At 38.8% G+C, this 24,082-nt stretch overlaps 1 protein-coding gene across 2 annotated transcripts; it reads right to left on the bottom strand.

Moving 5' to 3' along the window:
* Positions 1-630: 630 nt before the first annotated feature.
* On the bottom strand, positions 631-22,691 carry LOC148426761 (rap guanine nucleotide exchange factor 5-like). Of its 2 annotated transcripts, none has more exons than XM_088409827.1 (18): positions 22,462-22,691; positions 17,072-17,199; positions 16,405-16,505; positions 12,766-12,844; positions 12,527-12,671; positions 12,339-12,436; positions 9,601-9,631; positions 9,407-9,485; positions 7,955-8,104; positions 7,495-7,592; positions 7,278-7,400; positions 6,118-6,296; positions 5,216-5,306; positions 5,070-5,120; positions 4,491-4,578; positions 4,343-4,407; positions 4,208-4,262; positions 631-3,836 (listed from the first exon to the last, which is right to left on the bottom strand). In XM_088409827.1, the coding sequence occupies exons 1-18, from the start codon at positions 22,630-22,632 to the stop codon at positions 3,721-3,723; spliced, it is 1,848 nt and encodes a 615-aa protein (XP_088265953.1). In that variant the 5' UTR covers positions 22,633-22,691; the 3' UTR covers positions 631-3,720. The 2 variants fall into 2 exon arrangements, with proteins under 2 accessions (XP_088265953.1, XP_088265954.1); XM_088409828.1 differs by having other exon boundaries at positions 7,501-7,592; positions 22,462-22,669.
* Between the last annotated feature and the right edge of the window lie 1,391 nt (positions 22,692-24,082).

Raw genomic sequence — 24,082 nt, 5'->3', positions numbered from 1 at the left:
GAACATTAGCAGCACTACATCATAAAACATCAAAAAGAATCATAAAACATGAACATTAATATGAATCATGAAACATTTAAAGTTGTTGTTGAAAAAATTCAGCCCATTTTTATACTTTAAGTTACAAATTCAACTCATAGGCCAGGTGAAACACATTTGCCAGAGCAGGCCAACGGGTCATCTGTTTGACACCCCTGTATTATGCCATACATTCATAATTTCAAAGACAACATCAATGTGTATGGCTGTGTATCTTTTTCCTCATGTTTAGCAACTGTGTTTCAGTACTATTTTACAGTCAGTGACGAAAGGGCATCAGTGGCGTGAGGTTTTTTTTTTCATTGCTGTAAAGAGTGTTTGTAGGAATTTATGCCAGTATTATTAAAAATACAAAGACAATGAGCTCAATGAATAAAGCTCTCTAAGTGGCAACATTTACCCTAATACAATGTAAATACATGTACTACATTTTATAGTAATCAGGTTGTTTTTAAGAAAAAATATTTTATTGGGCGCACAATGGGTCAATGGCCCTGGTTTTTCATGTCAAACAGAACAGTCAAAACTGCACAAGAAAATCTAACAGAATAAATTGAGGCAATCAAAATAAATTATTCAGAAACAAATAAATAGGATATGCAAAAACATTTTTTATGAATAAAGTACATTTACAAAAAATATGCATTGTTTAACAATCATGACGTAAGATTACAAATAAATGGCATTCTACTGAATCCAAACTCAAAGATTTATTTAGGGCAGCAGCAACAATTTAAGTTAGGAAACGTCTTTTTCTGTCATGACTTCTCACTAAAAAGGTACACAGAACCTCCTGAAAGTGCTGCAGTATTTTACTTCACATTTTGCCTAAAGGGAAAGTTAACATTTTCCCCAACTCATCTCTACAACGTAACACAACACTATCCCTGTAAACAAGATGAGATGGTTGAAGTTTGCTGTGGGCTTTGTGGAACTCTATAGACAAATACTGTATTACAACGTCTTACCAGTCTGAAGGAAAGAGTTTTGAGCATAACATAGACAAGATGAGTGAATTTGCTGCTTAATTATTCTGATTGTCCACAGCATTTATATGAATGTTTTTTTTTCTTTGAAAAAAGGTTGCCAATATACTTGACTTTTCACCCGCACATGTTCACGTTACCATTCTGCACTAATACTTTAAATTGTTAATTCTTACTTAACCACACATTTCACATCATAAACACTACTAACTTTGAACATGATTTGTAACTTGCCATTAGGACTTGGACTCTACTCATGTACAGTGGTACCCCTACTTACGAATGCCTCCTCTTACGAAAAATTCAGGTTGCGAAATGCCCCGGCGGGAAAATATTGTCTCTAGTAATGAGAGAAAATTCAAGATTCAAGAAGCAACATTGTTGGCATATGAAACACGAGACACTAGCGCTCACTCCAGCAAGACCGTAATGTCATTTTATCACAACTCATGATGGCTACTGTATTTGCTACGGTTTGTGATGCTTTTTTTTTTTTTTTTATCACTTCTGCCCACAAACGAGACACTAGTCTTTTGCGCCGATGATTACTGTGGTCTTCCACTTTTCAGTTTTACTCCTTTCCTCCACAGCTCTCACCAACAATTTAAATCGCTGAACTAATAAACATAAAAATGACATTAGGTAAAGCTAACAGTGTTCATATTCACATAAAAACAAAATGTAACATACCACTTTGGGCTGTCACATCTGACGTGAGCATTGCTATCACGTCGTTAGCACATTAGCAATGACATCACACAGGATAGGACTTCTCATAATCCCTAACTACATTTAGGTAAACTTACATACTCAAAATAATTAAAAAAATAAATATTGCTCCTGTGGCCTTAATAATGATTACTGGATCACTGGAAATGTAAAATGAAAATGTAGAAATTAAACTAAAAAGGCTTTCTCTCTTGCTCTCTCTCTGCACTCTTCACACCAGCACCATCTCAAGGCAAACAAGTGAACTGCATTCATACTGCTACAATTAATATGATTAATTTAAAGGGTTTAGAGCGTTTTTTTTTAAATTATTCTTTACATGCTTTATTTTAATTATTGTGCACTAATGTATTTGTTACAGTTTTGATGCATTTTTAATAATTTAACCATATTTTTCATTCATAGGATTTAGGAGCATTTTGGGGATCTTGGAATGGATTAGGCTATTTATATGTAAAAGCGATTCTATTTATGAAAGATTCACGTTAGAAAATTACTTTCGGAACAAATTAATTTTGTAAATAGAGGTACCACTGTAGTAAAGACTGCAGTTCACCATCAAATACAACAGTATATATTGTTCTTAATAACACAGAGCAAAATACATCTTTACCAAAATACTCTTTGGCTAAATTTAAGTTTGTGGTTGTCATCGGAACTCTGCCATCTTAACAATTAATAGTGGTCTGGCTGTCAGCTGAATAGACATTTTTAAGGAGCTAATTGAAAAATGAGCTGTTGCATCGCTTTGTAAGGAAGCATCTTCTTGTTGAAAGAGGGTTCCAACCTTTGTGCTAAAAATAGAATTACATCCCACAATCCCATGTGGCCAGCCATATTGGTAGGTAATGCTACCTTGTTATACAAACCCTGGTGTTAATATTTACTTGCAGATTAGTCTTACGAGATGAAAAAATAACGGCAGTAAAATAGAACAAAGAGCGGTCATATTCAGTTGTACCCGGGACAAGATTCTTTTCATCATCTTCATCCATCATTTTTCCTCTTGAATTAAAATCCCTGATTTGTCATAATTCTCCAGACTCGGAAAAAGAAAAAAAGTTTCCACCGAACCCCCCTCTCCCTCCCAAAAGGCACAACAAACTTGCTTTGCCAATCAATAACAAGTGAGGTTTTAATCGCGGCATTATCTTATGAGCATGGGCCCTGGCAGTGAATTATGGGTAATCCAAAAAGTTCGCGATACCTCTCAGCCGCTTGTAGGCTAAACTAGTGTGCCAATTTAGTGTACTGTGAGAGATTACCAGGACATAGTCCAATTTTACTTAATTGTTTCAAAAAGAAGAAATAATATATATCAGGTATGTCTGCAACATATAGTGCCAGATGACAATGAAATGCTCTTCCTCTAGAAGGCAAAATGGCCAATTATCCTGTATATCAACCATTTACATTCTCAGGATATTAATAGATTCGTTCAATTTAGCAGAACTAGATTCTACACTAAGTAAACTTGTTTCTATTTAGAGACAACCATTATTCCAATATATATGGTTTGTCTGACATGTTTTGTTCCGTTTTGTGCCATGAGATTTATCTAATGTTGTCGTGGCTGGGACTCCCGGGAGACAGTAGCCAAAACCTCCACAGATGAATCAAACTGGGATAATATAAGACCCATGAGCAAAATGCTGCTACCTGGCTGACATGAGGGTAACAGCAACAATTTAGGCCCGGCCCACTATGTGCCGCACAGGCAGCAAGTTGCATGTAAAAATGCTGAGAAACAACATCATTTTATGTTATGTCTTCATAGATAACACTGGAGAACCTTTACAAAAAGACAACAGTGATGATTCCATTTCCTTTTTTTCCCACCTGTGTCAGATTTGTATTTCCTGATTGACTAGCTCCCTCTGGTGGTGGTCCAACAAAGTGACCTGGGATTGATGATATATTCCTGAGTTCTGAGAAAAAGGCTACAGGAAGTAACACGTCTTTCATTTTACGTCCGTGGCTCAAGCCTGTGTGACAATTCAAACAGAGTTTGCTGATTGTCGATGATATGAAGGCTGTCCACGTAAGCGCGGACATCTGCGCTGCTCTTTGGGCTCGTGCCACCTGTTGGGTCGAAGGTAAAATCAAGGAAAATATTGTATTTGCGGTGTAGGCTATTGCATGCAACCCCGGTAGTACACACGTGGCATTGTGAATTATATTGCATTTTGGAATATGAATTAAACAACAAAAACCGTTTTGCATCTATCGCTGGTGGCGACTATGTTATCTCTTCCTGTCGACTGAAATTTGCATAAATTGATTATCCCGGGTGACGACCAATCACAGCCTTGCTTGTGAAAATCACAAGACCAAACTCAGAAAACAGTGGAGCACAAATGCAATATTAATCACAATGCTGTTGAGAAGGGAAAGCAGCGGTATTCGTTGTCTCATCTCTTTGCAACTGGTTAGCACAAACTATGAATACTGACCCAAATGATCCTTCTGACACTGTCTGATAAGGCGGACCGTGTCTGCTATCATGTGCTGGTGGAGAGGAGTGACAAGTGTATCAGTAATCAATGTGATTTGAAACCCAGCGTCTAATCGTGTTTTGCATGACTTACCAGCTTTTCAAAGTTCACCAGATTATCATGAAATGTCTTGTTGCCTTCATGAATGAATGTAATATCTAAAAGAAAGAGAGATTCAGTACATTTTTAGTTTTGAGCTACATATTCCAGGTGCCTGCATCTTGATCCTCTTGCTTGTTACCTTTAAGTAGCAGAGGAAGAAAGGGGATCTTTGGCGCCTTCATCTTCTTGAAAATGTCCCTATAGGCCTTATGGTTCAGCGAGGGATCCTGTGAAGACAATTTCAAAACAAGTGTGTGAAGCTAAAGCGTGTGCAATATGCAGGAGCATTGGCACTGCTGAAGAAGCCCTATTTGTTTCATCCTATAGTCAGTGGAGCACTATCAAGGAATTTATTACCATGTATGGTGCATCTCAGTCAACCTAATTTTAGTAGTTAAGATGAAAAAGTACAATTTTTTACACAGTATTGTATATCATATGGTCATGTTATCATTTAAAGGGTTACCTTTTGTGACTGACAAAAACATCAAATTCACCCTCTCAAGAAATTTGAATATTGCAGAAACCATCACAATTTATTATAAAATAGGTTGAGGTTGGTCATCTGCAAAGTTCTTTTCAAGGTGTTATCTGTATCTGTATCTGTATATTATATCATTAGTATTATACTAGCATAAACTTTCCTGCAATATTCTTTTTCAATGAGTTTACATCTGTGTACAGGATACATTAATTTCAGTGAAAACTTTTAACTCACTGTGATGCTCTCCAGCTCAGAAAACAGCTTTTTGAATTTTCCGGGAACTTTCTGCAGAAATAAGTACATCGCGTTGTACTGTGAAATTTTAAGGGAGAGGGCAAAATAATGCAGATGATATCAATAAAATAATTAGTGAGTGTTACCTCCCACGTCTGACTGAGGCGGCTGACAGCAGCAGTGTTCAGGCCCATTATAATGGCAAAGAAACAGTGGAGGTTCCTCTGTTCTTTGCAGCTGTCAAATCACATGCAGTGAAGTTGACACAGCAGACAAGGTCATGCAGTTTTGTTCTTTAAACGCTAGAGGGGAGCAACCCCACAAATATGCCAGCAGCAGTCCAATACTGAGCTTTCCCACGTGACCACATGTAATTAACTGCATAGAGTGCCATTGGAGTTACACACTTTGCATGAACGAATTATCAACGCCACTATTAAAAATGATATATTTTAATAATGTTATGTTCATAAGCTGATTAAAAATCGTCAATCCATTTTCCAGAGCTGCTTGTCCTCATTAGGGTCACAGATCTGCTGGTGCCTATCTCAGCCGACTATGGGCAGTAGGCGGCCGGCACCCTTAACTGGTTGTCAGGCAATTGCAGGGCACACAGGGATGAACAAGTATTCATGCACCCAATCACACTTAAGGACACTTTAGTATGTCCAATACACCATTTTCGCTTCCAGCTTTATTTGTTCCCACTCCAAATGAGACGCTTTCTCTTCATGTCTGCGTTCAGATCTCTTGTTTGCTTGAGTCTTTTTTTGACAGTGTAGAAAAGTTCACCATCTTTAATTCCTGAATGCGCCTTGATTGCTCTTTTAATTAGAGTAAACGCCAGGTTGCAAGACTGCATGCACCACTTGGTGGGCTTAGTTATATTGAGTGATTACCGCCAAGTAGTGGCTTTTGTGGGGTTGAGGAGGTGTCTATTTGAGGAACAGTGTTTATTTAGGTGTGTGACACACCCATTGATTAATTGGGGCATTTATGAGCATTACTTACTTACTTTGGGAAATACAATGATTAGATGAATGCTTACTGAGCAGCTATCTTGATGAACTTCTTGATGAGCTGTACTCTTTGGCAGAGCGCCGTGCACACAAGCACTTCAGTCATCACCCACAATTGGATCTCATTGAAACGCTGAAGTAGCAACTCTAGCGCCGCCGCGTGGTTTCCACTTGTATGACGCCTGAAGATGAAGTAGATCAGCTCTTGCTGCAAAAACAGTCCCAGGGTTCATGAATAATAAGCCTCTTATAAGCCTTATAATGAATGCAACACATGCGTAAGTGTCTATATTAGCTATGATAGCCTACTATCAAAAGGACTAAGTGTGCTACAATAATGAGCCTTCGTGATTGAATGTTTATTTTCCCTTCATTTTTCCCTTTTGGAACTTGCTCCCAAATGCATTTTGCATATCAACGAACTGCACCTTGTAAATAATCCCCATTGAGTGTATGATAGTGAAGGGCTTTTTTGAACTCTCCCTGTGAAGAGCTTGCCTCACTGTACATCTCTGAATAATACAATCAACTTGAATGACAAAACAGCTTCTAGCATTTGCAGTGAGTGCAGTGTTTGCCCAGTCTTGGAGACTTTTATTCAGCATGGTCAGGTCATTTGTCATATTGACCATAAAGTGCAGTTTTTCAGCCGCTCCTTGTCTTCCACTTGCGGGTAGTTCACGTCTTTGCTTTTCAGGTATGTTTTATGTGATCATTCTAAACAAGCAATAAAATGATACATAACTTCACCCCTGGACAATCATCGCACTGTATTGTGTAGCAGGAGACCGGAATATCCGCTGTCAACCTCGGCAATGCTCGGAACTGAAGGGCATTTAATGCTTTTTGCAATACAGCCGAGCTGAAAAAAAATGTATGTCGCAGGCTATGACGCAAATCTTAGTTGACAGAAATGTTGAAATGTAATATTCATTCTACATTTTCCGGCATCGGAAAACATGATATAAAATGAATATTTGTGTCATATTTATAAACCATGTTAAAACAAAACCCAATCCATCTTTTTCTGCATACATTTTTGGAAAAAGCTCCAGGGAGACACTAGAGCATCGCTAAAGAGCTGAATGCGGCTCTGGAACGTCGGGTTGCCGACCCCTGTTCTAGACATAGAGAAATTTCTGAGACAATCGATAGCTTTGGAAAATTAAAACCAGGTTCCGGTACAAACCTCATGAATGGAGTCAAATATGATCCAGTCAATGTTGCTGAAAGCAACAGCAACATCCCATGTGTTTAAACTAAGCATATGAGCAGTCCTCTGTTGCAGTTTTGAGTTTTCTCTGAAGGGGTTCTGGGAAACAAAAAAAGAAAAAGAAACGTTATATTGGTGTAGTTGCGTCCACGTTATGTATTGTGGATACTGATGTGTTCTGTGTTCTCCCCACCAGTACTTCACCCAGGTCCTTTCTGCAAACATGCAGCCTTCCCACTGGCTCCAGAGAAGGGGAGAAAAGTGTGTCATGAGGCTGCAGGAGGAGTCTGCCTACAGGAAAGGAAATGCATCAGTGGGGTACATCTGGCAAGAGCTGTCAAGCAGTGTACGAAAGATTGGACTCCATTTGGAAGGAAGACAGACACCGAGTTAACTGTTTATTGATCGCCTATAAAACGTGTCTCCCTTTTAAATGGGGCACCTCATGCATGGGCCCAATAAATAGCAGACATTAAAGGTTAAGGATGTAAAGAGCATTAACTTTTACTTTTCAAGAGGGTTATGGTCAAATAATTGTATATTTTAGTAGTAATAAAGTTTGTATGGTACACTGTGTTAGGAGAAGTAACCAGTCACTTCTTTATTGTTCTTGATTGTACATCATGTTAATCATCTTGTTTGACGTAGTTTACCTCCAGGATAAGGGACGGCCACTAGCACCAGTTCACCCTGGGACACCCCCATCTTCTCTGCCACTGCCTGTAGCAACTCCTGAGCCACAACACCTGGGTGGACCCTTTTGCTCAGGTAGGAGTCCATCGTGATGTACACGTGGCATGGTACTGCAAACATGGAGTGCTCTTTGTCAATGCAAAATATTATCAAGGAAACTTTGAACAGTCAAACAAACCTATTTTCAAAGCGTACCCATAGGTTAGTGCTGTTAAGAAAATACCTTAAATGTTAAAAGTGCATACAGAGGCTGTAACTTTTTGAAAATCCAATGTAGTGCATTAAGGTATATATTGCATATGTATCATATAACTTATGCAAATGACCATATATCTGTTATAACTGTTTTCAAACATCTGTGTCTACAGTGGAAATGCTAAAATATCTTTTATGTGTTGCTTGCTGTCAAGTGTGTGAGAATCAATGAGCTAACAAACAAAATCTAAGGATTGCATTTTCCTTGCCACAGTTGGCATACATTTTCCTTTAAAATAAGGTCATTACATAAAACAAGTCATATATATATATATATATATATATATATATATATATATATATATATATATATATATATATATGTATTTTTTTTTCATTTTATTTCTCAGTTTTGCTGCATTTTTTGGGTCCCGTTCCTTCCTCTTTCCATCTGAACTCACCCTGTACAGACGTGACACTTATATTAATTTGCTATTTGTAATTTAGCGGACAATCTTGTTAAAGCTTGCATGCTCTTGGTGGACTTCATTAAACTTCGTGAACAAATAATAATAAAGTTGTTATGAACTTTCTAAGTTCTGGCACGTATAATGATAAGTTTTATTTGCTGATGCGGGTTTATTAATGTTTAAATGCTCTGAAAAAAGCCCGTGTACGTGCATATGTGTGCGCATGATCTATCTATCTATGCATATATACTATATATATATATATATATATATATATATATATATATATATATATATATATATATATATATATATAATATATATATATATATATATATATATATATATATACACACACACGCACACACGCACACACACACACACACACACTGAATGCCATAATCTTGTACTGGCTTTGTTCTTGTCAATGCTCTGCCAGTTTCAATCTTACTCACTTTCTGTGTCTTCACACAGTTCTGTGTTTTCTAGTGTTTAAACACTGCAGTTGTCATGATCACAAAATTAGCACTTCCCTTGAGAGGCTTCCCGAAAGCACAACATGCTGTTGCAACCTGTGTTTGCATTGTATTTTTCACAGCCTTATCATAACTCAGGAATGTGCATGCCAAAGTGACACATTCAATCCTCGGCGGGATTCCCATTGCGCTTTTGCTGCTGCTGAGGATAATGCCTCATCAGATCAGTTTTAGGGGACATCCAATGGCGTCAATGTGTGTGTCTTTTTACCTTCCTTGGCCTGTCTGTGTGTGGACCTGGACAGGACCCCGTTCTCTTTCAGGCTTAGTTGGTGGAAAAGTGCTTTACTCTGGAAGAAGGAACATTGAGAGCCATGTAAGAAGTCTGGGGAAATATGAACCAGCATGTACAGTTTATAGCCAATGACGTGTTTACTTTAATAATATTATAGCCTCGATACTTACCTTTCGTTGAGGAGAATATTCCTCCACCGTGCTGGAAAAAAAGAATAAATTAAACAACTAAGCACTAACACAGCCCCAAACATTTTTCATTATTTAGTTAGCTGAAGCGGTTCTTGTGCTTTTTTCTTTGTTGATTTGCATACGTATTTCCCCCCACACCATCTAATCAAAGTGTATGTGTGTATGGGGTCACTTCATTATTTCAAGTCAATGTCAAGAAGGTGAAGAGCAGATCCTTGGTGGATTTTTTTTTCCCTCGACCTTTTTATACATTCACTCTGCTTTCCATAGTTCAGCCTTATGAATGGCTATGATTGATAGGCCAGTGTATACCTGTATAGCAGATCTTTACATCACAATAGGCCTTTCGGGGCAAAGTCTACCGAGGGCCGGGCAGCAGCCATTCCGGCCTCATGAAAATACTATATATTTCTGCGTGCTGTGCTGTGACTCATAAGGCAGCCTCATGAAAAGGCTTTGAGAGAAGTAATGCGGTTAAGTTAGTTAGCTCCGAGGAGCACATGACATGCTTTCTTTTGCAGAAAAGCTAGATTGGCTCAGTCTGCATTATGCAGCACAAAGCAGCCAATCTTGTCCTCCCAATGGGCTTCATTGTAAAAAGCCCATAAATGGTAGAATATGTCATTTAGCACCACCCACTTAAAATGTACTGGTTGTGGTGGTGGGGCTTCCTTTTTGAAGGTGAGCAGGAATGAACCAGTGGCAGAAAACAACAGCACTCCCATCATCAGGCAGGGTCATTTGCACTGGATCCTAATGGGCAGCAGGACAAAAACTCCCCAGGGAGACTCTGATTGGATGCTGTGGTCCAAGGGAATAGGAGGTGCAGTCACGCATGGCCAAGTGTTTGTCAGCTGGGGAATTGTTACCTTCACCAAAGAGGTCATGTTTGTTTGATACTGAGCAGGATTTGGCAATTACTAAACCAATTTCCACAAAAAATATTGTGGCGTTTGATATGTCACTGTTGTTGGGCCAAAACCTTGTCCCTCCAAAATAGGCAATTTACAGGAGACCTCAAAAACGGCATGTTTTTTTCGACCACTAATATCTTTGCATCAAAGAGAAGGAGCCATTTTCAACACTTTAGAATGATCATTAATTCATGTAAATAGCAGCAATCCATGTGGACTGACCAATTAAAAAAAACAAAGCAAAAACAACATATATATATATATATATATATATATATATATATATATATATATATATATATATATATATATATATATATATATATATATATATATGAAAATTATATGAAATTATATAATATGAAATGAATTGCCCATGCCTGTTCCAAGATGAGTGAGTTGACTCCAGTTGTGCTCGATGGTATAGTTTTCTTCAAAAATCACTCTGTCATTCATTTTTTTTTGAGGGAACCACTAGTAAAAATGCTAGAAATAAACCGACACCAGGTAGAATTTATTAGCCCATTAGAAGTGGTCTTCATGAAAAGCCATTTTAATGAAGTAGTTAAACGGAATTAACCCTTGTGCAGTATTGTGACCATGTTGGGGTCATTTTCTTCGACATTGTTCTCGCAGTATTTTAGCCAACTTTGATATGTTGTCACCATCTGGGTGAATTTCCAGCTCCAGAGTGTCTTTTTTCAATGCTTTCCCTTTGACGTGAAACACCTTTTATGTAAAGATCAAAGTATTGGAAAAAATATTGCAGAAGAGTCAAAATTCAAAAGTGTCATTAAAAAAAAACACATTTCTTAATACCGGTAATTCACTTGTGTATCCACCTTTTACCATTCCCTCAAAGAAGAAATAGCTTTTAGATCAGATTGCAGACTTTAGTGAGTTCAGAGGGACAATAGTGTAGTTATATGTGTTATTTGGGACTGTTTGTGACATTTTTGTTTAGTGGTGTGCCATGCAATTTTCAAAATATAAAAATATAGTATGTGCTTTGGCTCGCTGTGCGTTGGCAATGTAAAACACACACTGTGTATTCATGTCATTTGTGTGTGTATGTGTCTGCATGCATGTACATGTAAATCTGTTTCTTTGAACAGCTCAGAATAATTAGATGAACGCGCACCTTCTTCCTTGCACATTTTCATGCAGAGAAATGAGACGTTGCAATGATCTGCTGCTTCCATTGAAGATGAGCTCACTCGTTATCACACAAGGACAGAAAATGTGCCAAATTGTGCCGATTAAAATTTCAGTCTCGCTTCAGTAACTTCCTGCGCTGTACATCCTGGGGCATTCCTCGCCTAATGGGGTAACATCACAAAGCTTCATCACGAAAAAAAAAAATGTCGAATGACTTTGGCATAGTGTCTTCAATTTAATGCTTGCACTTGACTTTTAAAGAATTTATTAACTGTGTAGGGTTAGTGTTTTCCATCAGGTGACAGTTTAGTGTGTGCAGGTTCTTCCTTCTCGTCAAAGTGCATGAACCTGTCATTCATCTCACAGCTCGTCTTTGTTTTATTCCCTGAATTTATGGAGGCTCAGCATGAAGAGCACCCTGACTTTCATATTTCCATGCACAAAAGCCCCGAATTACATTTCCTCTGCAGCCTCTGAAAGGATGCATTGATGAGAGAAGAAGAAGCTTTTTCTTTGTGTGGTGTACACTCCTTCCAGTGCAGAAACCGTTCCGCGGGACTTCATATTTGAACTTGCCTCACCAAGTCATCGTAATATTGTTTATACATTTGTTTGTAATTGGTGCCACGTGATCACGTTACTCACTGCCTCTGATGCAGCTGGTAGAGCTTCTGCAGCTCCATTACTTCCCTCTGCAAGGCAGGATGCTCGTAAAGGTCGTCCAGCATGTAGTGGTACAAAGTCTGCAAGGAAAGTCAGTTTTCATTTCTTCTCATTTACAACCGCAGGTGCTGCTTTTTCCCCTCTTTCTCTGTCAGCCATTTGTCCTCTACCTTCATGAACGCTTTGACTTGCGCGTCATCTCTCAGGATGTCCCTGCACAGATGCATCCACTGTGACACCAGGTATGCCACTTTCTGTTTCCTTTCCTGGGCCTCCTTAGCATCCTCTTTCACTCTGCAACGCTTGCAGCAATAAGTAACAACAAGTTAAGGCTTCAAGTGTGATGCAGTTCCGATTTAAGATTTGTTAGCTAGGGAGCATGTTAACATTTGTGGCTATTGAAGGATATTGTCCCAGAAGAGCTTGGCATAAATCACCGGTTGACATAAACACGGGGTATGTCAGCAGAAAGTCATCCAAAAGTGTGTCTGCAGACAGAGACACATCATTAGAACCTTTTCAGTGCAACTGGACCATTGAAACTATGTTCTGCCAGCATGACTCATTTATGAAACGGAGTCATTTCAAAGGAGAGCAGCATAAGACACATTTCAGTGAGGAAAAGTCCCTTGAGCTTGTGATCATGATTTCCACCAGCCCAGTGAGGATTCCCCAGTTCTATTTAGCTATGCAAGTCCAAACAAGCCGGAACACGGCTTTATCTTCAACACAAAATAACGATCTCGGCCTACAAATGTGCCGATAAGACATTCACGGTAAAGTGTAGTTTGACTCGTTGCAAACCATGAGGGAGTCGGACTGATCGTGCTAAGCCATCATTCTAATGCACTTCTAGCGTGTCCTCACGTTTTGTTTTGCTCAAGGTTGTCCATGCTTATATGTTACGAAGTATTGATTAAATATATCCTTGTCAAGGATTTTCTCTTACCCTCTTCAAAAATGGCACGCTATCATCATTTTATACACGCAGTAACAACAAGTGCCGTTCACATAAAAGGACATCAAGGGAAAAGCTACCATTGAGTGCCATCAATGTCAATTATATTCAACTAAATATTTTGTTTGTTTTGTAGGAATGGGTGGAGAAAATATTTGGGAAAAAAATAGATTAGGTTCTTTTTTATGGCTGGCATTAAAAAAGATGATTTAATGAGCAAACATTTACTTCATATTTGTCAAACTTATCGAATGTACCGGTATGTCTGGCGGAAATCACCTCACATTTCCAAAATGACCACTTTTCAGGGAAAAAAACTGAAACCATCATGATTGAGATACTAAACACACTTTGAGTTGGTTACTAACATGTTCACAAAATCACCACAACATCATGCTAAATCATTAATTTAATACATAGAAAATGCTAATTTGTTATGACATCATTCATTTAAAACGCAGCAGATTTACAACAAAGCAGCATTTATTCCAAAGCCCAACCTTATTAAGAGCCTTACTTCACAACTGCAAACAACTATGTTAATTTATCTAGTGTTAATTTATACAGTGGCTTATGTAATAACGAAATCAAGTAGCCTGTACACATTAATCTGAATGCAAATTGACCTCCATGGCTTTCGGGCAACTAAATATTACAATGATTGATTTGAAAAATAAAAAAATAAAGCAGTTCTGATCAAATGTATCATAGTCTTTCCATTGGGTTGGCTCCAGTCATGTTTAAGCAGGTGTTTGCACAGCGAGACACAGTATCAATACAGATGGGGAAAATGCCACTCGATGCTTCATGAGGCCTCATCACTATTTGCAACACTTCTTAGATGGTTGCGTGTTCAAGGGTGTTAACAGATTTGCAAACCATTTTTAGCACTTTGAATTGGCCATTAATCCCCCCCAAATAACAAACAGTGTGTAGACAAAATGAAATTGGCCCTATTTAGACATACTCAGTTTTTCCCTGACAGCGACAATTTGTATTCCACATTTATTATATACCCCAACGTTAAGCTTGGAGCCAAACCTTAACAAATGTCCTTTCAGTGAAAAATCCTCACAGATTCACTCATCTGCTGTTTCAATCTTTCATGGAATCAATCAGGCTAAAAATCTTTTCCATTAATCTCATGAAATTGATTATCACAGCCTTCAATTTAAGCATGTCACATATTGACTGTAGCTGACATATTCTTTATGTGACAAATGCTTGGGATTTTTTCTTTTCATTCATACAAAATATGTTTCAACATGAATTTTAAAACTTGCAACACGTGTCTAAAATGTACCATAAATTAATATTGTGGTTTAATAACAGTAATGCTATTCAAATAGTGGTCTCTTGTACTGCTGGCAGGGGATCAATTCAATGTGTTTCACAGTTCCTCCGTGATTAGCCTTGTTTTGACAGGCTACATCAGAGCTAAATAAATGAGCCTCTTTGTCTCATACAATGAATTCAGAAGGAGGCGGAATCTTGCTACAAGTGTGTCTGTTTTGACATCTTACAGTCTGACAATTAAATTTGAGGCAACTTGATGGACAGATAAACATTTCCTGCACTACAGGGTGCAAGAATTTTGACATGTGTCAAATTTAACACAGTATAAGTGCTAAAGAAAGTGGATGATTGAGGTGACTTTATTTGCCTCATTTGCTCCTGTGGTGCTTTTAGAAGCAAATTACATGCTCCATATGTTTCCTCCATCATCTTTAAGAGGAACATTCTATAGCATGCATGATTTCAATCAGACAATTTGTTAGAGATTAGTTAGTGGCTGGCTCATTGCTTTTTCTCTTAAGATGTGTGTGAGTGTTTGACCTTAAGACCCCCCCACACACACACACACACTTGCTGCAGCGAGGTTCATCACACTCACAGCAAACTCATCCTGAATGATTACTCAACAAGACAGTGAACTTAGGTAGGTGTCTCACATGTCAATACATGTACTGTACATTGTCTGGTGCTGTTTTTCTATCGAATGTTAATGTTTACACACTGTGTTGACAATCGCAACACCGACTGTCACCGAACAACTCCCCCTCGTGACAAACTGAGATCAATCTCATTCATTTCCTCATCAGAATGAGAAATGATCATCGTAGAGGTGCTTCAACTGCTTCCATCCCAATGACAGATCGTTTACATGTGGTAAATGTGACCACAAACACTTACAAGGAAAATAAAGTGTGTAAATATTACTCTGTCCTCTCTTCCTCCCTCGCTCACTCTCACTTTCACTCTCTCTCACCCTTTTTCTAGAAGTATCCCCCTTTCTTGTCTCTGCTGGTTGCATTTTCATTTCTCTTCCAAGCTTTAGCAACAGACGGTTTCTTCTGCCTTGGCAACAGTGTCACATTGTTATTACGTAGTGCACCTGCTGCCACAAGAAGAAGTGAGTGCATTTGATGACAGAGTGTGTTTGCCTTCTACAGCTATGCCTGTCTGGTGTATAAATAGAAAAAAAAGCTTTTAAATAGAGCAAAACTGCCAATTTGGGAAATGATTGCCTTCAATGAAAAGAAATAAAATGTTTAACGATGATGGCATCCATTTGTGAGCAGGTGTATCCCAGCTTATTTGTGACCAGCTAAGCAAATATAAACCGTTCAAAATCTCAACTATAGACAATTTAAAGTCCTCATATTTTCATCTACACATCACAGATTTTTGTGTCAATGTATTATTTGCTGAAAATCTCACTTTGCTGTCTTTTTTTTTTGCTCAGACCAAAGACCTGCCAGACGGAACAATTTTGATTTGGCTCAGTCCTGAACTATGTATAAGTGAACACACGAAATTCATGTAGAGCTTTGCCATCTTGTAGCATTTTTACAGTAAATGTGGGGCTACAATAATGATATGCATGTTTTTGGAACGTGGACAAGAAACCTACAAAAGTTGGGGTTGAGATTCAAACCCAAAATGTATGTCTCCCAGACTCATGCCCACAAACGATGGCAACACAGACCACGTTAATAATAAATCATTCCAAAGCGCTCGCAAGCAGTTGTGTTCCAAAAAGAAGAATCCCCACAGTAACAGTGTAGTTGTGGAAGGTTTGCCACTGACCTGTGTCTTTGCCCTGTGTGGACGCCTGGTTCTCCTCTAGCTTCAGGTCATTCAGCAGGTGAGCCAGGATTTTCCCTGGGGTTCTGGAGACCACCGTGTACCTGTCAGACACCACAGAGTCAGTGGACGAGTCATCGTCCATGGAGGACAGCGAGCGGCCGCTGCTCCACTCCTCCTCGCCCTCCGTGCCCTCGTCATCGATGTAGCGAAAGTAGGGCACGTCAAATGTGGGCAGAGTGGACGACTCCACCCGGCCGGTACCATCGCCGCCACTGCCAGTCCCCTCCTCGGACCCTTCCTCGTCTTCGTCCTCATCCTCCTCCTGTTCCACCAAGGCAGCGTGCAGCAGCACCATCTCATCCCGCAGCAGGCTCATCCTTGCCCTCACGCCGCCAATGTTACCGTGGTTACTGTTGCATGCCCCCTTTACCCTGCCATCCAGAGTCCTGTGCCCCCACCCACGGATACTCCAAAAAGTGCCCCCTCAAATGACTTGATTGGGAAGGCTAGATCTCACAGTTCCGTGCTGCTTAGATCCATCTAACACAGTCCTACATGAGCAGTACATGTGATGGACGCATGTGTGAGAGTAATCCAGAGAGAATAATGAGCAGTGGCGAAAGCGTTAGTGAGAGAGGCAAGGCAGAGATTTGTGGAGTGGCTTTACCTCCTGTTTCTCACTGCCTCCTCCTCCTCCCCCTGCTTCTCTCCTCCCCTCGCTGGTTGTGACGCCATCCTCCGGAGAATGCTGCGGCCGGGCTCCTGCACGCGTACTGCCTCGTCACTCTGGACAGGCTGGACGTGAGAGATGGAGAGAGGGAGGGGTTGTATGATCGCCTAGGAGATGCCCCCCAGCTCCCCCGTTCCCACCCCGCATGTTCTCCAACTAACACAAATCACCGCTGATTTCCATCACAATGCTCTGTCAAAGCCCGCACTGTAAATGAAGCCCAATTTCCACTGATCATTATTCAGGCTGTATCAGCAGGAGCCCATTCAAGGATTAACATAAGTGGCTCATACATATTTTAATTACTGATTCCTGATGTCGGCTCTATTAAATTACGACTGGTGCCTTCGGGGTCTACCGTGGTGCGGCATTAACATTGTCTGCTGTCGCCTTCCTGTCTTTTTGATTTCATATTCAGGTTTGTCATGCCGAGTCACCCAATATGATATAAATCTAAAACCAAGAAAGGTCACCCCTGTCCCATCTTTAAACCTTTTTCATGGCGACAAGCAAGTCCTCGTTTTGCACAGTGGCGATACCTCCAAATAACCTTCCAATTAGTGTTTTTGCAAAGATAATGTGCACAGCAGCAAATACCATCGTGTTGTACCAGAACGCAGTACTACGTCTGGCACGACTATGCCTGTCTTGAAAAAAAAAAAAAAAAAAAAAGAACACTCACAACAATAACTTGCATTTTTCTGCTCCTGGCTGTCAAATGCTCAAACTACTACAAAAAGTGCAGTTCATTCCTGGTTGTAGCAGTCATACTTGCCTTTTGGTCAAGGCATGGTCTAACCACATTCAGTACTTAAGAGCAGAGATTTTTTTTTGTTTTGTTATTTTGATTTATGTACTGGATAATATTTGTGAGCGTTCAAATTTGGCAGGGTCGTTAATAAAACTTAGCTGTGTCGTATTTCTATGTAGTATACACATTGTATATAGTATATGTATAGTATTGACTTTTTTTTTACAGTGACTTAAATACCTTAAGTAAAATACCACCTATTTTTGAGCATTCCTTTTTGGGCAAAACCCTCTTACATTGTTATGCTAACAGACTCAATCCTTTGTAAATGTACACTGCAAACTGATGTACTGCATACTAACTCCGATTTTGACAATGGCAGGTTTGAAGAAGATCACAGATATTGGCCATAATGAGGACTTCTCTGGATGGTGCATGCACATCCATCCCGTCAGTCAGTGCGGCTTGTCTCTGTGTATGCAATTAACTGTGCAGACACCATTTTTTTGTTGTTGTTGCCCTAATTGCCTTTTGCACAGAAGCTCTCAAGCGTTGATTCAAGACACATTATCTTTGTTACAATATGGTGTACATACAAACATAGTATGTCCTAGTCGTGGCAGCTGTCTGCTTTTGGTTTTATCAGTAAGCTTTTTCACGGTCATTTTGACATGGGAATATACAGGTTTTGCAACCTTGCTTGTTCATACTGTAGTTTCATTGAGGTTAACTCTGCCATGTAGTCTTAGGGATGGTTGATAGGGATTGTTGATCCATGTCTCTTCTGCTATTCAAGCATATCCATGATTGAGACAAATAAATGTGTTGTTTCCGGACATGTCATAACCATGTCATTAACACGGCATAACAATATCTACTGTCACTACTACACACAAAATGTATCCCATAAAATAAGCGCATATAAGAAGGGACATTTTATGAGTGTATGCTCAGACACCTTTAGCAATTTGTAACATTTTTCAATTAAAGTCTGTTTTGTGTTGCTTATTTGCATCTTAGCAAAAGGGCATTCCTTCTGCTCGTAAATGGCAAAGCAACTTGGATCACTCGTGAGTTTGTCATCATTGCTCCGGTCAATATGCAAACAAACCTTTCCTCACAATGAATTATTGATCTGACTCTGATGCTGTGGCCGCTACTAGTACGCGCTGACTGAGCCTTGTGGTTACCTCAGCAAAAGAGCACTCCGCCTCTGGAGTCCATTGCTTGTAATTGGATAGAAAGCTGGGGCCCTTATTATGTGACCCTAGCACTCTTCGAGTCCTGAAGTCTTCCCAAAATGGGCTCAGCCTGTAAAAGAGTAAACATGACCTGAGAGCCATGTGATTTTTAATAGTTTATCCTCTCTCTTTGTGTTCCAGATGCATTCCGCTGGCTGGAGGGACCATTTCTGCTCTATGACGCTGGCATACATGGTATGAAACACTCAAAAATGGCCGGAAGACATCAGTCTTAACGCGGCTCACATTTGGTCCAAATCCCGTACTCGGTAAGTCAAACACCAGCTTAGTTTTCAAAGAACTATTTAAAGCTGACTTGGTTATCCTCAAATGCTCCTTCCAGAAGTGTTTTTTCTTAGGCTTGATGTTCTGATCATATCACCAGTGTGCACATTATGCAAAATATTTAAACATGAGGTTCGAGCAGCCTTTTCCAACAAGATTACGTTGAATATGAGTTAGGGAATATGATGGATGTAAATCACTGGTAAGTAAAACTAAACAAGATCGAAATTGATTGCATAACGGAGTACATTGGACCGAAATAGTCATGCATTCACCAGCTGGGAACTCTAAGCTCTTAGATGCCCATATTTAGATATGTAAAAGAGTCACATGGCTGCTATGCACATATCATCATTAGATTGTTGTAAAATACTGCATTATCTGGAAAGACAACTAGATAATCTCTAAATTTCCCATGTCAGATTTGCTAGGATTACACATGATGAACACGCTGCACATATATGTACAGTACATTGGTGCACTTTATTTTCTCCTCTTACTGTATTTAGTGGCAGTATGAGGATAGCTTCTTTTATGCATGTTGCACAGATTAACAAAGGCATTGTGCAGGAAAAATGTCATCTTGTTGAATAACAACAGAGATAAAGAGATTTAGTGTTTGGACGAAAGGTCGAGGACCCAGCGCACTCGACTCCACCCTGAAGCCACATAATGTCCCTGCGTGGTGGTCCGGCCCGCTTGCGTCAATATTTCCTGCCATTGTTGCGCGGTCAAGCTGGCGTAACCACCCAGTCAGCAGCCATCCTCTGACCAATCAGAGGCTTTCAGTTTAAAAGTAAGGCGGAATAATCTACATGATGCGATCTGTCCGCAAATACTTAAATACTCCTATGTTGCCGACTGTACACTTATGGCTGGTGTGTTCACAGAATTTTTTTTCATTACATTTAACTGAGTAAGACAACACAATCATCTAGACTGGAAGTAAAACAATCAACTTTTTATAATATTGACCTTATTAAACCACCAGGATGGATTTGAAACTAAACAATTTGAGTTGGCGGTTAAATGAAAAAGCAGCCTTTTTGTTTAGACCGCACAGAACATCCCCGTTCAAATGTCAGGTTTTTGTGACATAACACATGATGATGATAAATCATCATTTCTAAACTTTTCCAAACTTATTTTGATCAATAAACTGTGCAACTCTGTTGAAAATTGAGGAAGTCAAAATTAAGTTTTGCACAAGTTTACACAAATTCACTGACTTTTTTTTCATACAATATAAACCTCCAGGTTTCGTTTGAGTGGCAAGTTGACGCAATTTTTTCTTTGAAACGCCCCTGAAATATGCAGGACATAGTAAAAATAAAACCAAATATAAATACTGGTACTTAAATAAATAACAATTTTTTTTATTACGTTAGTTTTAGTCCTTCATACCACTAATCTTAACGGGACATTCTTATTCATATTTTGTTTGTGGAAAATGATTGAAAAATCAACCTGTTATCAACCAGAGAGCATCAATTTTTCTGCTTTCTCTCACTTACAAATGACATCACACTTTCTCAGGGCTCAACTAATGACCAATCCCTCACGTTCGCTACGTAATCCCTTGTTGCCTGAGCCCTGAGAAACTTGAATGTCATTTTCACCCATAGTCTGACAAAATGGTCGGCGCCGATGTTGGTTAAAAATGGGTGGATTTTGCTGACGTAAGCACAATAACAATCTAAAACTGTGTTTTGACTGTGACGGTGGGCTAGAACATATTAATTGGGAGATTTATTTACCTTTAAGCAGTTGTTCATGCAAAGGGCCTCAATTGACCAAGACGACATAATAAAAAATCCTGAAGATATAATTGAAGACAAGGTGGATGATGTGATAATGCTTTGTTAGTAATGGAAAAGGCGAAAAAAAAAAAAAGTTCACAACATCAACCTAAGTCACAGGTGTCAAACTCCAGTCCTTGAGGGCAGGTATCCTGCATGTTTTTAAACTTCTCTCTCAAACACACCAGATTCAAATGATTGGGATCATTTTCAAACTCTTGCAGTGCTTGCTAATAAGCTCATCATTTGAATCAGGCGTGTTAGGAAAGGAAAACCGGAAAACATACACACTCACAACCAGAAGCTCACAAGTCACAACCCTTAAATGTACACAGCCAACACACCAATGGTTGGTACAGTAATTTCACCTTACTTTTTCAAACAAAGACGTAGCAAACAATGTGGTTGTTGTTTGAGGGCTGGATGGATTAATGGCTTTTGAACTATTTTATACGGGAAAATTTTGATTTGATAAACTCAGTAGCTCTGTGTGACAAATATGATGCCTCGTCATATTTGGGACACATAGCTACTGCAGAGTAAAGAAAACCAACGCTAATAACCCATATCATAACCCAACAAAATGTACTTTTTGTTGAAGCCAAACATTTAGACAGCATGGACATTTCTTCAGCTTTGTAAAGTGAAAAAAAAAACCTCGTAAAAATTCTCATTTTATTTGTAACACAAGTGATTGTATTTACATAAAATAACTGTATTTTGATCAGGGGTTCCTAATGCCATGTTTTATTTTTGCATTAAAATCCTTGCTTAATCAATCATGGTGGTGTTTACAATAAAAATGTCACTGTCTAAATATTTCTGGACATAACCGTAATGTATATTGTGTTTTCTGGTGACTTGCCTCGCAAAATAACTTTTTTAATGACTAAATGTTTTGTGATGGTGTGGTGGGAATATATTCCCATTTTTGTCATACACCCACCACGATAAAGGCATTCTATTCTGTTTTGGTACATTATATTATATTATATTACATTATATTATATTATATTATATTATATTATATTATATTATATTATATTATATTATATTATATTATATTATATTATATTATATTATTCAGTGTTACCTGAGTTTTGTGAGCTAATCTGTAATAATATCAGGGAGTATTGGTACTTTACCAACTTAACAACTTTTCTCAGGCAAGGCACCAACTTTGTAAATGCAGAATATGTCATTGGAAGTAACATTTCAGAGACATTCAAGTTGCCAAAATTTCGAACTTACCTCAGTTGTTTTTTCTGGGCCCTTGCCATGATTCTGCAAGAAGCGGCATCCATCCTTAGCTAGTCTCTGGACCATCTCCAATCTGGACAATTCCTCCTTATCACGCAGAATGCCGGGCTGCAGCGAAGGGGACACGGAGAACATGTACCTAAGACCGCAGTCCCACGACATCACTGCCTCACCGAGCGGGATACAGCGTACAACTGGCGTCGACCTTCAGTCAGTCTGACGTAAGCTCAGTTTTCACTGGAACCAAAATCCCAGGGAGTCCAGGTGGGCGCGTTCAAAGTGAGTGACGTACTCACTCTTTGTCCTTCCTTCGCTTTTAGCTAGAGGGGTAGGGAAGGATTTGGGAACAGGGCAGGTTCAGGAAACATCTGGCTAGCCAAACACACCCAAAAAGGAAGTAGAAGAATCTCTCGAATGCTAGAGGGTCTGGATTCAAGACTGAGTCGAGTGCTTTGTACTGTAAGGTCAAACACTTTGTTCAGTCAAGCACACAATACAATAAGCAAATGTCAAACCACTTTTGTTGGGCGTTACTTGTCCCTGTATTATTCTTCCACTGAAAGATGGACATGATAATGATAAATTTTATTGAAACTTTTACACGCACATAAAACAGGGATAAGTTCACAAAATAATATTTAAAAATTGGATCTACCCTGCTGCACATGAATATTTTAGAGAGCATCAAGTGAAATTATTGAACAAGTATGTTATGATTTTTTTTACCACATATTTTTAAATATTATGTTATTTTTGCAATCTACCAGTTGAATTTGTATCCCACTAAGACAGGGGTCAGCAAACTTCAAAGATTTGACCCGTTTTCCACAGATATTTCAAACACTTTACTACATCTTATCTGAAATATATATATATATATATATATATATATATATATATATATATATATATATATATATATATATATATATATATATATATATATATATATATATATATATATATATATGTGTGTGTTATCAAAGGTTGTTACCCTCTTGGTTTCAAGAAAAGAACTAGCAGAATGAGCCAATGTTTGAGTCCATCCTTGTTCACACGCAGGGGCATTAAGATTACATTTATTTTGTGCTAGGATTTCTTCAATGTTCAGTTATATCTTACTCTGAAAATGTTTGTGTTTAATCCTGAAGGCCTCATTATAGTTCCATTTCCTGTTTTTACCTTCCCAAAGCTGATTGGCTGTCTTGCGCCACATTTCGTGCCCCGTCACACAAAACACATCCGATAGCTGTCGTCCTATCATCCAATCACGCAAATGTCATTGACTGCAATTCAAATGTGTCACTTGTTATGTCGTCCACATAGTCGATACGAATCAAGCATTATTCATTTTTCAAAACCACAGAGAGCCGAGACATAAGGATTTAAAAGCCGCGGGTTGCCGACCCCTGCCCTAAGTCAAGTCATTCCATGACAATGGTTGACTTAAGAACATTAGAATGCAGCTATTCAAAGTGCATTGACTAATTCCATGCTCAAACCATCATAAATCCTTGATTACAGACAATGTTTTTTTAATGTTTTTTTTTTTTTTTCAAAATATTAAATTCTAAACCATCACGCTAGTATAAGGAATAGTGTCAGGATTAAT

Source organism: Hippichthys cyanospilos, chromosome 3 (genome assembly GCF_059441005.1).
Source record: "Hippichthys cyanospilos isolate Australia breed blue-spotted pipefish chromosome 3, RoL_Hcya_1.0, whole genome shotgun sequence".
Taxonomy (NCBI): Eukaryota; Metazoa; Chordata; class Actinopteri; order Syngnathiformes; family Syngnathidae; genus Hippichthys; species Hippichthys cyanospilos.
Note: the sequence above shows the minus strand (reverse complement) of the source record. Positions and strands in the feature narration are given on the sequence as shown.

Bases quoted from the DNA above. Each gene is read 5' to 3' on its own strand.
- LOC148426761 (XM_088409827.1), bottom strand. From the start codon at position 22,632: ATGTCGTGGGACTGCGGTCTTAGGTACATGTTCTCCGTGTCCCCTTCG. The intron at 8,105-9,406 runs GTAAAAAGACAC...CCATGTTTGCAG, and splicing joins ACACAGACAGGCCAAGGAAG to TACCATGCCACGTGTACATC. The intron at 5,121-5,215 runs GTAACACTCACT...TTATTTCTGCAG, and splicing joins GCCTCAGTCAGACGTGGGAG to AAAGTTCCCGGAAAATTCAA.